We start from the raw sequence: 14,580 nt of genomic DNA, 5'->3' as shown, positions 1-14,580 counted from the left end.
GTTTACAATTGTATGAATCCCGAAGCACATGCTGATCGACACAAAATATGCCACTATTTGAGATTTAACAATTGTTCTGACACGAGCTGATACTTCTGCTGTTTGCTGTGTGACGTTAATGGAGACATCAACTGAAGTATCATCTTGTTCTGTTTCAGTCCCTCAGCTAAATAAATAAGTTTGTTATCAGATACCCTGCCGCCAACCAAGCTATTTAACTTAATTTCACAATATAAAAATGTATAAAAAGGAAAAAAAGAAATGAGAGATGCTAGCTAGTTAGGCTGGATTTTGAGTATTGTGTTGGTAATAGAGTACAAGTGCTGTCATATCTACAAAATGACAAAGATCACCTGGGCCTTTTTAGCAATATGAAAACTGTTTAAAATCAATTGAAACCAATTAAAAAAGGTGATATTAGGAATCATGTAGCAGGTACTCCATTTTTTTAATTGATGCACTTCTATGATTAGTTAAATAACAGTCCTTAAAGAGGGTCTTTCCTAATGGGCATGCACCCCAATTATTAAATTGGACAATGGACATGTTTAGTTGGCCTCCGATATATCCATAAAATAACTATTAGAAAGTCAATAACTTTGTATACATTAACTCTGTATATATTAACTCTGATATATATAGCTGATTCAAATATATAGTTTTAATGAAAAGAGAAGGCTTATATTAAATTTAGTAGAGGGGTAGTGGGGTAAATATATTTTCTCCTATTCTCCCCAACTCATTATTGCCATTACCATATCACTGAATGGATAAATGCCTTGGAAATAAAATGTTAGATGTTTGTTAGTATGTAAGGAGTGAAGGAAGAAAAAATTGCTGCCCAACATATGTTTTGTCTCTACTAAGTGCTTTATCAGGGGGGCTTGTGTATTGAGTAAACCTACTTCCTTAAAGGTTAGTTTAAATGGTCAGTACAGAAGGCACCCAGTCAAAAAAGTGAAAATCCGGTTGGCTATCTTTTTAAGAATGGCACTGTGCTGAATGAATTGCCCAAAATAACTGCAGTCTGTATAGAGACTCTTATAAAAAGAAAAAAAATGAAACATTCTGGAAAAAAGCTATTTTGAAGAGAGGATCAAATATGCTTGCAGATACATACAGGCTGGAAAGCTGGCTCACAGAGCCAATTAGCTACTGTCACATTCTAGTACACGACTGGTACATTTGATGTTCCTCTATGTAGGAAAAAACACATGATATTTTAATGAGGATTCTTCTCTCATAGTTACATGACCAATGAACAGCACTCACATTAATGGAAAGACGCTTTTTGTTAGTATTGCCCAACAAGCACTTTGATGATAGCGCTATCAAACAATACAAGAATAAAAATGTATTCAATTTGTAAAGGGAAGTCTCGAACAATATTTATGGTTTTCACCATAATTTTCTCTTGTCACTGAGAGTCATTGAGAGAAAAGAGGTGAAGACTATCAGATGCTTTGTTTTCTTCACATGAGAGACTAACTATAAAGGTATTGTTTTTAGAAACATGATTGATGCATACCATAGTTTTATATAACTTTCACGCTCATGCATTTCATTGGTATGGTACAAGAACACACAAATTTATGCAACATCAAATGGATACAAATCAATATATACAACAAAATTCACAAATCACAGTAAAATCCAAAATGAAACTCGTATTATATAATCTCAGCTTCCAGTGCTTTTGGGTCTTGGTTCATCACATCTGATCTTTGAAGCTAAACTTTTTGTGCCTGTGGACCAGTTTACATACAGTTTATGTACTGCACACCAAAAGGCACGGGTAGGCAGAGTCCATATTTAATAAACAGGTAATGACCTTCCCCAAACTGGTGCCACAAAGTTGGAAGCATATGATTGTCTAAAATATCTTTGTTTACTGTAGCATTAACATTAGCCTTCACTTTGAAAAACAGCACTGGACCATTATCCTATCCTCCATGATAGGAGTGTGATTGCTAACGGCAATGCGACTTTAAATCCCGTCTATTTATTTATTTATTTTTTTATGCGGAGGAGAGAGAGGGTGCAGCCCGCACCTCGAGCCGCACCTCGAGCCCAGCTACTTACCTGTGGGAGGGTCTTCTGTACTGCACAGAGGAAGCGGAACCTAGCAGAGTTCATGTGACATCACATGACTCTGCTCCAGTCCTGCTTCCTCTGTGCAGTACCAGAGAACGCAGAGGGAGGACGCGCCCTCTGCTGAAGTCTGTGAGCGGCATCGAGGAGCTGCAGTGCAGGTAAGGGGGTGGGGAGGGTGTTTGAATGAGTATGCGCAGTCCCATCATGCCTAGGTACCAGCATTTACTGGTTGCCTGGGTATGATAAGAGTGTGATTGCTGTGTGGGCAGTGTGGACGCCAGGGCTGGCTTTGGGGTGTGCAACCTGTGATCTATGCCTGTAATTTAGGGGGTTTTAAAGATACCTTTTAATGACGTGTTTTTATGTGAATTACAATTCATCTATACCTGCAAAGCTGTGTTTCTGCGTTATTCTGTAGATCCATATATATATATATTTCCATACATTATTTATGTATACCTGCAAATACAGTGTTTGTATGTCTTATTCAGTTGATTAATACCTGCAATGCTGTTTCCATGTATTTATTTGATCTATACCTGCAATGCTACGTTTCATATACTATTGTATACCTGCAAATACAGGATTTGTATGTCTGATTCTGTTTATTTGATATATACCTTCAGTGCTGAGATCACAAGTGCATTTCAGTTGATCTATACATGCAAAGCTTGGTTTGTGTGTTAATGTGTTGATCTATACCTGCTATCGGCAATTGGGGCTAATATTAATATATATATGGGCAGCAGGCAGGGGAGGGCTGGCAGCCTAAGGCCTGGGGGGCAAGTCAAGTGAAGTGGCTCCGCCCCCTCGCACTCACCTTTCACCCCTCACGCTGCTCCCATCACTATGCGGCCATCAGACTGCTGGAAAACTTATCTAAACGGCCGCTGGGTGCTGATGCCACCGGCCGGAGCTACTTTAATCCTTTTTTTTATTTATTTAATATGCCGGATCTGCTTGCCATATTAAAAATAAAGTATTAAAGTAGCGTGGCCGGCAGCATCAGCACCCAGCGGCCGTTTAGATTTGATTTCCAACAATCTGATGGCCGCAGTGTGAGTGCGAGGGGGCAGAGCTTTCACCCCTCACGCTGCTCCCATCACTTGGCGGCCATCGCATACGGCCGCTGGGTGCTGAGGCCGCCGGCCGGCGCTGCTTTAATACTATTTTTTTTTTCATTTAATAGCCGATCCGGCTTGCCATATTACATTTTAAAAAAAAGTATTAAAGTAGCGCCGGCCGGCGGCATCAGCACCCAGCGGCCGTTTAGATTAGAAGCAGGGGCATCAATATACAAGGGGCAAAAACACTAAGGGGGGTATAAACGACAATCCAGTGTGAAAAATCAATCCTGATGTAGACGTCTGTGACTGTAAGGCACTTACCTGGCAGACGCGGGGAAGTTCCTCTCCGTCCTCCCGGCAGAAACGCCGGCATCATTCCCTGCTACATGAAGCAGCCGCTCGCACGCGCGGCTACTTCATGAATATTTATGCGGCTGACCGCCGCCTGGATTCCGCTGCGTCGCTATGGCGACGGTGGACGCGGTTACGTCAGGGACGCCGGGGAACGCCTCCCCGGGCTATTTAAACTTCCCAAACCTATCCACCGGTGCTCAGTTGTACTGGTGCTTCCGTACCTATTGAGCCCCTCGTATTTTTACCTGTATCTTGTTCTATTGCTGGTATCCTGACCCTGGTCTGCTCAACGGCTATCGTGAACTTCTGGAATCCTGACCCTGGCTATTCTTACGACTTTGGGTATCTCTGGCATCCTGACCCCGGTCCTCTAAAAGGTTATTGTGTATCTCTGGCATCCTGACCTCGGCTTTCCATTTCGGCTCCTGTGTATTTCCGGTATCCTGACCCTGGCTTTCCTAACGACTCTGAGAACCTCCGGTATCCTGACCCTGGTCTGCTTAACGGTGCTGTCCTGATCACCCGTGCTTACAGTAACACCGCCAAGTGCCCTGTTATCCACCTCAGGCCCCTTGTGCGTGTCCTGTACTGAGCAAGCGTGTTCCTTTCCTGCATCCCGGATTCCTTCTGGTAAGACGATCCTTACAGAACAACTGAGCCAAGACATGGAATCCGCAGGAATTGCTGACGCCCTCTCGGCTCTCACGGGACAAATTGCCTCCCTCACTCGTTCTCTTCAAGACCTCCAAACTAGCCACGCACACATGCAGCGTCAACTTCATGAACTCCAGACAAGTCTACCTGCCTCCGGGGAATCCCCTTCTGGAACAGCTCCGCCCCCGGTGATGGAGGAAATCGGTGCTACTGCTCCTGAACCTAAGGTGCCTTTACCTGAACGTTTCTCTGGGGACAGAACTCGTTATCGCACATTCATGACATCCTGCCAGATCCTGTTCTCACTACAACCTAGAACGTACGCCTCTGACCATGTTAAAGTACGAACTGTGATCTCCTTGCTCTCTGGTGAACCCCAACTGTGGGCCCATCATCTGCTTCACACTAATAACTCCGTCCTGAATTCCTGGGCTGATTTCAGTCATGCTATGGATACCTTGTTTGATGACCCGTTTCGTTCCACCTCTGCACAAGCAGCCATACGTGCGTTACACCAAGGCAAAAGACCTGTGGAGGAATACGTCACAGAATTCCGGAGCCTGGCTTTTGAAAGTACATGGAACGAACCAGCACTTCTGGACCAATTCCGTCTGGGTTTATCCGAGAGCTTAAAGGATGAACTGGCCCGTGTGGGTGTCCCCAATTCATTAGAGGATTTAATATATCTGACTATTCAGCTTGACCGCAGATTTCGGGAAAGACGCCTGGAACGCGCAGCTTCAGCCGTTCCTGCCCCGAGACGCCACTTCCCTCCTGTGGCTCATACTGCTCCTACGGCTCCTACCCTTCCTCCTCTCCAGTTACCAGCGATCATGCCCCCTCCGGAGGAACCGATGCAGATCGGATTGGCACGCGGCCCACTATCCGAAGCTGAGAAAACCCGTCGTCGGAGGAACAATCTGTGCCTATACTGTGGCGAACCCGGGCATCTGATCCACTCCTGTCCTCGACTCCCTCCTAAGGGTAAGCCCACACATACTACAGTTTGCTTGAGTTCCTTTCCTAGAGACGGGTCTCCTCACCTATCCATTCCTTTGTTTTTGCAGTGGACCAGTAATTCTACTACAGTGTCTGCCATCATTGACTCCGGTGCCAGTAGCTGCTTTATGGATCAAGATTTTGCCAAGCAATTGCACATACCAACATTGACCAAAGCAGCTCCAATACATATCCAAGTAGTAGATGGCACTCCGCTATCTTCTGGACCCATCACCCAAGAAACACCACGACTCCAGGTACTACTGGGAAATAATCATATGGAACATCTGAACTTTGACTTGATCCCATCACCTATGTTCCCAATTATTCTCGGACTATCCTGGCTGAGGCTTCATAATCCTACGATAAACTGGTCCACAGACACCCTCTCCTTCCAATCTTTTTTTTGTCGCACTCGTTGTCTCTCCAATCGCCAATCACTCCTGCTACTCCCTGACGATTCATCCTCTTCTCCGGTCCTACGTCTCCCCAAGCAATATGCAGAATTCAGTGATGTGTTCGATAAGAAGGGAGCCGACTCTCTTCCTCCCCAAAGGACTTATGATTGTCCTATCGATCTTCTCCCAGGAGCTCCCATTCCCTTTGGCAGTAGGTTGTGCATCGACTATCGTGAATTAAACAAAATCACTATAAAGAACAGATATCCGTTGCCACTTATTCCTGAACTTCTGGACCGACTGAAAGATGCACACATCTTCACTAAAATTGATCTCCGGGGGGCTTACAATCTAGTTCGCATACGGGAGGGAGACGAGTGGAAGACCGCCTTTCGAAGTCACTATGGACACTTTGAGTACCTCGTAATGCCTTTCGGTTTATGTAACGCCCCCGCGACGTTTCAACATTTCCTAAATGACGTGTTCCGGGACTACCTTGACATCTTCCTGGTAGTCTATTTGGATGACATCCTCATTTTCTCATCAACTTTGTCTGAACATCGGAACCAGGTTAAACTGGTCCTCAAACGCCTACGCTCACATCATCTCTATGCTAAACTAGAGAAATGCCAATTCGAATCCTCCCGAGTGGAATTCCTGGGGTTCATTATCACGCCAGGGAGTCTACAAATGGATCCTAAGAAAGTGTCAGCAATACTGGAATGGCCGATACCCTCTGATAAAAAAGCGATCCAACGCTTCATCGGTTTCGCGAATTACTATCGCAAATTCATTCAAAATTTCTCTCATGTCATCGCACCCATCACGAGACTTACTCGCCAGTCCTCTCATTTCGCATGGTCACCTGACGCTCAGAAGGCGTTTGACATCTTGAAACGGTATTTTACCACGGCTCCTATTCTCATCCAACCCAACGTTGCTGAACCCTTTTATGTGGAGGTTGACGCTTCGGATGTAGCCGTAGGGGCAATCTTATCTCAGAGACATGGAGAAAAACAGAGTCTACACCCAGTAGCCTATTACTCTCGCAAACTCACCCCTTCAGAAATGAACTACAGTGTGGGGGATAGAGAATTGTTGGCCATCAAGCAGGCACTAGAAGCTTGGCGTCATCTTCTTGAAGGTACCATACACCCCGTGACGGTTTATACCGACCATCGGAACCTCGAGTATCTTCGTTCTGCACGTAGGTTGTGCCCGAGACAGGCAAGGTGGGCTCTCTTCTTCACAAGATTTAATTTACATATCACCTACCGCCCTGGATCCCGAAATATTAAAGCAGATGCCTTGTCCCGAATACCAGTTACTTCACATCACCCTAAGAGTCAGTCCAATACCATTCTCCCATCCAATTTGTTTCTCACTCACCAACCACCCCTTATAGACTACATCCGTACTTCATCCCGTGGCGTGCCAATACCAAGAACACATCCTCCTATCCGTTGTACCAGGAACCTTCTCTATTACCGTAACATGATATTTGTACCACGACCGGCCCGTCTAAGGGTATTACAAACCTGTCATGACTCCCTCCTTTCTGGACATGGGGGCATTAAGAAGACCCTAGATCTCGTCCGACGTCATTTTTGGTGGCCTTCACTGGATCGAGACGTTACCTCGTTTGTCCGCTCATGTACCACCTGTGCCCGAACCAAGACCACACGCAAGAAACCAGTAGGCCTCCTCCGCCCATTACCTATCCCATCGGTCCCCTGGTCGAAAATTTCTATGGACTTTATTGTGGATCTACCACCCTCAAAGAAACACGACACAATAATGGTGGTGGTAGACAGATTTACTAAGATGGCACATTTTATTCCCACCATTGGTATTCCCTCAGCAGCGACCACGGCCACCTTGTTCCTGAATACAGTTTTTCGGCTCCATGGACTACCACAGACCATCACTTCTGACCGGGGGGTACAATTCACATCACGCTTCTGGAAGATCTTCTGTCGAAATCTGCACATTCGTCCCACGCTGTCCACGGCCTTTCATCCTCAAACCAACGGTCAAACAGAACGTTTAAACCAAATATTGGAACAATATTTGAGATGTTACACCACTCACCTCCAGAATGATTGGCTCCAGTTCCTCCCCCCGGCGGAATTTACCTACAACAACCAAAAACAACGTTCCATACAAATGTCACCATTTTTCGCAAACTACGGCTACCATCCTACCATGATTCCGGGCCTACCCACCGGACCTACGGTTCCTGGAATTACGGACCGAGTCACCGCTCTCGCCAGACAATTTCGAACCCTGAAAGAGAACCTGATCAAGGCTCGTAAAACATACAAATTATATGCAGATCGTCATAGATCCAGCCCACCAACCTACCGTTGCGGTGACAAAGTCTGGTTGTCCACAAGTAACCTGCGCCTGCAGGTGCCATCGAAAAAATTAGGACCCAAGTTTATCGGTCCTTATGTCATCACCAGGATCATCAATCCAGTAACAGTGCAGCTGAAACTGCCCGCTACATGTCGGATCCATCCCGTGTTCCACGTATCTCTAGTCAAGCCATGGGTAGCTAACCCTTTTCCTGGTCGTGTACCTCCTCCGCCTGCTCCTGTTGTTATCGATGGGGTGGAGGAGTATGTGGTACAAAAAATTGTTGACTCCAGGATCCATCGTGGACACTTGGAATACCTGATACACTGGAAGGGGTATAGCCCAGAAGAAAGAACCTGGGAACCGGCAGATCAGGTGCATGCCCCCGTCTGTGTTCGCAGATTCCACAAGCTGCATCCTCTCAAGCCGGGTTCTCCACGCCCCCAGAGGTCGCGTCTTGCGGGGGGATCCTGTAAGGCACTTACCTGGCAGACGCGGGGAAGTTCCTCTCCGTCCTCCCGGCAGAAACGCCGGCATCATTCCCTGCTACATGAAGCAGCCGCTCACACGCGCGGCTACTTCATGAATATTTATGCGGCTGACCGCCGCCTGGATTCCGCTGCGTCGCTATGGCGACGGTGGACGCGGTTACGTCAGGGACGCCGGGGAACGCCTCCCCGGGCTATTTAAACTTCCCAAACCTATCCACCGGTGCTCAGTTGTACTGGTGCTTCCGTACCTATTGAGCCCCTCGTATTTTTACCTGTATCTTGTTCTATTGCTGGTATCCTGACCCTGGTCTGCTCAACGGCTATCGTGAACTTCTGGAATCCTGACCCTGGCTATTCTTACGACTTTGGGTATCTCTGGCATCCTGACCCCGGTCCGCTAAACGGTTATTGTGTATCTCTGGCATCCTGACCTCGGCTTTCCATTTCGGCTCCTGTGTATTTCCGGTATCCTGACCCTGGCTTTCCTAACGACTCTGAGAACCTCCGGTATCCTGACCCTGGTCTGCTTAACGGTGCTGTCCTGATCACCCGTGCTTACAGTAACACCGCCAAGTGCCCTGTTATCCACCTCAGGCCCCTTGTGCGTGTCCTGTACTGAGCAAGCGTGTTCCTTTCCTGCATCCCGGATTCCTTCTGGTAAGACGATCCTTACAGTGACGTAGATTGTGTCCTGCTGTTTGTGTATTTTTGGTTATCAGTGTAGCAGAGCCTGTCCTCGGGTGTGTGTGTATAGGTGTTGGTGTGGCAGAGCCTGTCCTGGTGTGTATTTGGGTGTTGGTGTGGCAGAGCCTGTCCTGGTGTGTGTGTTCAGTTGTCAGTGTGTCAGAGCCTGTCCTGGTGTGTGTGTGTGTGTTTGGAAGTGGGTGTGGCAGAGCCTGTCCTGATGTGTTTGGGTGTCAGTGTGTCAGAGCCTGTCCTGGTGTGTGTGTGTGTGTGTGTTTGGATGTGGGTGTGGCAGAGCCTGTCCTGATGTGTGTGGGTGTCTGTGTGGCAGAGCCTGTCCTGGTGTGTGTGTGTGTGTGTTTGGTTGTCGGTGTGGCAGAGCCTGTCCTGGTGTGTGTGTCTGGGTGTCGGTGTGACAGAGCCTGTGTTGGTGTGTGTTTTTGGTCATCTGTTTCCTGGCACTTAACTTACAGTAGGAATAATTTAATTTATATTTATCCAGAGATAAAATGCCCTCCTGAAGTTGTAGTGACTTCAGGGGACAAAACGTTCAAGGCCCTGAAATCATTTAGTGGAAAAGTTATTTATTGTATTATAATATTTATTTCAAGGATTAGTCGCACTCAATTGTGGCTTCAGGCTTCCCATGTTGAATGATCAAGTATTATTTTAGCCCAATGACAAAAGTATAATTCCATAGCTCATTACTTTTGGAAATTATGAATGCCCCCCCAGTTTGACTGTGGTATCTTGTGTGCCCCCCCTATATATTGTCTCTAGAGTCGCCACTGCAACACAGAGACAGTTTGGAACGCTATAATGAGTGATGCTACAGAGGATATGTGATTTAGCACTCAACAGTCCCTCTCTGTGAGAGTGCGTGGTTTACCGATTCATAGCTGAGCTGTTGTTACACCTACAAGCTTCTACAACACAATAATAACACTTACAGTGTATCATGGCAGATTTAGCAGGACAGAATTGTCACGAACTGACTTGTGACAAAGACAGCATCATATGAAAGTGCCATGTTTTAAAGTCATTCAGCTTTTCACTGTGTCCCATTCTTTTGCAATGTTTGTCTATGAAGACATGCCAATGTGCTTGATTTTAGATACTTGTTAGCAATGGGTATGGCTAAAACTCAACAATTAGGAGGGATGTTCATGTTCAAAGTGTCATATACTGTATTGTATATCTATGGGATATTTACTTAATTTAATTAATGATTTGTCTTGTTCATTAAGTAGTTTCTTTACATAATTGCACCTTTATTTGCACATGCTTGCTGTTTAATGCTGTTTAATATTTATAATTTATACATTGCACTGGAAATGGAAACCCATGGGCACAAAAAAAATGTGTTTCTTTTTGTAGCCATCTCTAAGGTTTATATTTCATGTCTCTTTCAAACACTGTCTCTTTCACATAATTTATATTAGACTTTGAAATACACTTAAACGTTTAGGTGATCTCGGACATCAGGCAATAGTTTAAAAAGGACTGAGGAACTTAAGATGTTCCTGTTCTGAGGGTACCTAAAACTTTGTAATATTAGGCTTATATGTGAAACATGTTTATTAATTATTATTAGGTTTATTAATTAATATTGGATATTAATTGATGACAGCAGTCATACTCGGTAGAACATGCAAACAGAAAAGCACCACCAAGGCCTTTAAAGTACGTTAAAAATACATGTTTAAAATACATATTTCATAACTCCCAAGCATCCCACAGCTTTCGAAAGCATAATATGCTCATTTAAGCAGGGCCTTCCTCAATTTTTGCTTCAGTAAATTCAAATTGTTATGTGATACACTACTTATTTTGTCCTGTTTAACCATTGTACAGCCCTGCAGAATATGGCGGTGCTATATAAGATAACAATGGAGGAAGAAGGAAACGTATCGGAAATGAATCCATCTATGTCTGCTTTAAAAAGGGCTGATATGATTGATTGTAAGCTTGCTATAGCAGACTTTGTTCCTCCTTGTGCATCAGTATGTCTTAATCGTTATTAAGCTTATTGAATTGTTTACCCCCCCCATTGTAATAGTGCTAATAAATCTGTAAAGCTTCCTGTGCCCCCCACAAAAAAACCCACATGCTTAAGTATTTTGCATGTTAAAAGTTGGGGATTATCTCCACTGTTTATGTAAAAGAAAACTCTACACCTACATGTGTGTCAGTAGCTTAGTTGCTGTTTCTGGAAAATGATCTAGGATCAGATTTCTAGCAGTCATTCTTGATTGTTTGGCTGGTCAACATTTACTGGAAGGATTTTTTAGGGATACGAGATTACCCTGAAGTGGCTACTTTATCATTGCTTTAAGCAGATTACTGTATACAGGATGTAAAATAAATGGTAAAAACTGAAGCATCCTGTGTGCAACTGCATAAAACAATATAAAATACAGTATCTCACAAAAGTGAGTACACTCCTCACATTTTTGTAAATATTTTATTATATCTTTTCATGTGACAACACTGAAGAAATGACACTCTGCTACAATGTAGAGTAGTGAGTGTACAGCCTGTATAAATTTGGTTCTCCCATCAAAATAACTCAACACACAGCCTTAATGTCTAAATCTTGGCAACAAAAGTGAGTACACCCCAAAGTGTAAATGTCCAAATTGGGTCCAATTAGCCGTTTCCCCTCCTCATGTGACTCGTTAGTGTTACAAGGTCTCAGGTGTGAATCCAAAATCCAATAGCCCCTGCAAATTGTAGATGTATATAGCTGGGACATGCTTTATAGTCATAGCTATGAATCAATAGTAGTGTGACTCCTCTAATTGGGAAAACTTAAGTAATGTATATTATATTGCTGTATTAAAGGGACACTCCAATGTCCCAGGGAGCCCCCTAAATATGAAAGTAGTTTCTAAGTATTAACAGAGAACGTAGCAAACATAGAATTTAACATCAGATAAGAACCATTTGGTCATCTAGTCTGCCCTTTTTTCCTGATGTAAAAACTCAATATACTAGCTACCACCCTCTCTATAAATGAAAATGTCCTTATATTACATCTAAACCTATGACCTTCTAGTCATATCCATTGCTCAAATTAAAAAAAATTAAAACGTACTTAATTTAGGGAGAATCTGCAGCTTCCCATACCCTCCATGGCCCAAGGATTCTTGCAGCTAAGAGCAACCAATCAATGGCAGAAAATCACTCACATAGACTCCTTCCTGCAGCATTCGCAGGAAGAAATTGCAAAAATATATGTACGCCACATAATTTTAAATGCGTCTCTCAGCTATCATGCACATTCAAGTGTCCCTTTAAATTAGTCCTGTATGTTATACAGTATTTCTTGTGTCACCATTAGATGGACCAGGTAATGGATAGAGTAACTAGAAGATAGATAACAGAGTAGATGTTTGGTGTCCCAAACAAAACACTCAAGATATTTGGCAAGACATCTTACCCCCACATGTTGTAACTGACCCTTTGCTGTGCTTAAACAACAAACCCTTGCAGGACACACATTAAGCTGGCATTGTGTAACTGAATTGACCTCACATATTATAACACAATTCTGAAATAATGAAATCAGGACTTAATAAATACATGTTAACCTGTTTAACACTGACCCAAACTGACAGACTTAAAAATTCCATATTAAAAACTGGGAAGGAAACCCAAACAAGTAAAATATTTATGGAAACCAAATAGGAAATTACAAAACTTCACATAAAATGTTTCTCACCATTCCTCACTTCCGCTGCCTTTCAAGGTAAATCGTTCCTTTGAGTTAACTCTAAACAGTTTATCTTCTTCTTTTATTTCTGGCATTGGAGTTTTAAAGAATGGGTGTTTGAACAAAGCAGCCAACTTTGAGCCTGGAAATCCTTTTGCTGATTTATTTGTAACCTTGGATTTGGTAGGATGTATTTTCTGCACTTGGACATCATCTACTGAAGATCTTTGAGTTGAACCATTGCTACTGCTGAAGTCTTGTAATGTCCGCACAATGTGGGGTTTTCGAATCACATGGACTTTGGCTCTAGGGTGATTATTAGATGCACAGGGGCAGGAAACTGCGTACAGTGAGGATATGTCTAAAGCAAAATGCATTATGAAAATAAGGAAGAGAAGTGACAGGACAAGCAACTTAAATCTCCTCTGAAAAGAAAAGTTAAGACGACGGATCATTTCAAAATGCAAAAATCAGCCAATGCAAAATAAGCCAAAATACAGCCAAACAATCCTTGTTAAAATAACTCAGAATAAAAGTTTCCTGCTAAGTGGAATATTTTTTCAATTTTTTAGAGACATTGGAAAAAATGCAGTGATCAAAGTCTATGTCAGCAACAAAAGTCAGTGCTTCTTGTCTGATGAGGAAAAGGTGAAATGATTTAGTGGAAACTTTTTCCAGGAGCTTTGTGTCAACAGGGGGACGGGTCAGAGGTAGAAATGAACAGAAGTGATCAATAAGTAATGCTTAAGCCAAATATTCAAATGATCTCATCTTGGCTGCACCACATATAGCACAATGCACGAAAAACAACAACAGTTTCTTAAAACAGTTTAAGAACCTCTTTTAATTAGTATTTTTGAAGGTGATCGACCTACTCTATGTCATGGTCCTATGGATTTTGGTTAAGCTGGCAGCCATTGAGCACTGGAGCTCCCCTCTCCAGATTTTAGTAGTATTAGTTTTCTTAGCACTCAAAAGACTTAATTTAGTTATACAAAATAAACAAATAGCAGTGTACATAGACGTGTCTGCTATAATTGTATAATTATTTCCATAACCAGTGGAGTATTTTGCCTAGGCTTAGTGCAACAGGTCCAGCGGACAGATCACTATATTAAGTGATCAGGCTTCCCAGTGCACCGCTGTTCAGTGGGCCAGTTTGGAAGACTACTGGTACTTGAGGTAGAACTGTGAAGGCGGCCAGGGGAGCTGCTCTTGGCCAGATCTAGGGCACCAACCCTCTCAAATAGGCCATTGATCAAAAAATGTGAATTAAGGTGAAAGCAAGGGCTTAAAAATAAATCTTATATGAAAAACAGTGCTGTTGAATAGATACCTTCACTATCAGCAACTTTATAGTGTCTTTATATTTTATAAACTTATGAACCCTACCATTTAACAAGTTTTATACTCTAAGATGTTTGAAAAATTGTATGCCAGATGGAGCAAATATTAATGAAATGGTCTTTAAATAACATCCATTTTTATACTCTCCCAGCATGTGTCTGAGCATATCCAGCCAGCAGCTGCATAATGCAGGACTCTATTTGCCACTGAAGTCTTCACAGTGTGCCAGATGGTACTGACTTGCAAAATCCTAGAAAAGCAAGAAATCTTTTCACTTCTTACCATAGTGTGCAGCAAACAGTTCTCTGCCATGATAGCATAGGTATATAGATAGGGGAAGACCCAGTAGCTGGTATATAATAATGTTCCTATTGATAACTGTGTACAGTATCAGACTTAAAATAAATATGTTTGAATTA

The 14,580-nt window shown here is 43.3% G+C and overlaps 1 protein-coding gene across 1 annotated transcript in view; it reads right to left on the bottom strand.

Moving 5' to 3' along the window:
• LOC149284382 (extracellular serine/threonine protein kinase FAM20C-like) overlaps window positions 1-13,191 on the bottom strand; it is a 53,272-nt gene extending 40,081 nt beyond the window's left edge. The window contains exon 1 of the mRNA XM_089496799.1: window positions 12,824-13,191. Coding sequence (XP_089352925.1) covers window positions 12,824-13,191 — 368 coding nt within the window. The remainder of the gene's footprint in view (window positions 1-12,823) is intronic.
• Between the last annotated feature and the right edge of the window lie 1,389 nt (window positions 13,192-14,580).

This window comes from Sceloporus occidentalis, unplaced genomic scaffold (genome assembly GCF_023333645.1).
Source record: "Sceloporus occidentalis isolate IW3139 unplaced genomic scaffold, rSceOcc1.0.p SCAF_94, whole genome shotgun sequence".
In the NCBI taxonomy this organism is placed as follows: Eukaryota; Metazoa; Chordata; class Lepidosauria; order Squamata; family Phrynosomatidae; genus Sceloporus; species Sceloporus occidentalis.
Note: the sequence above shows the minus strand (reverse complement) of the source record. Positions and strands in the feature narration are given on the sequence as shown.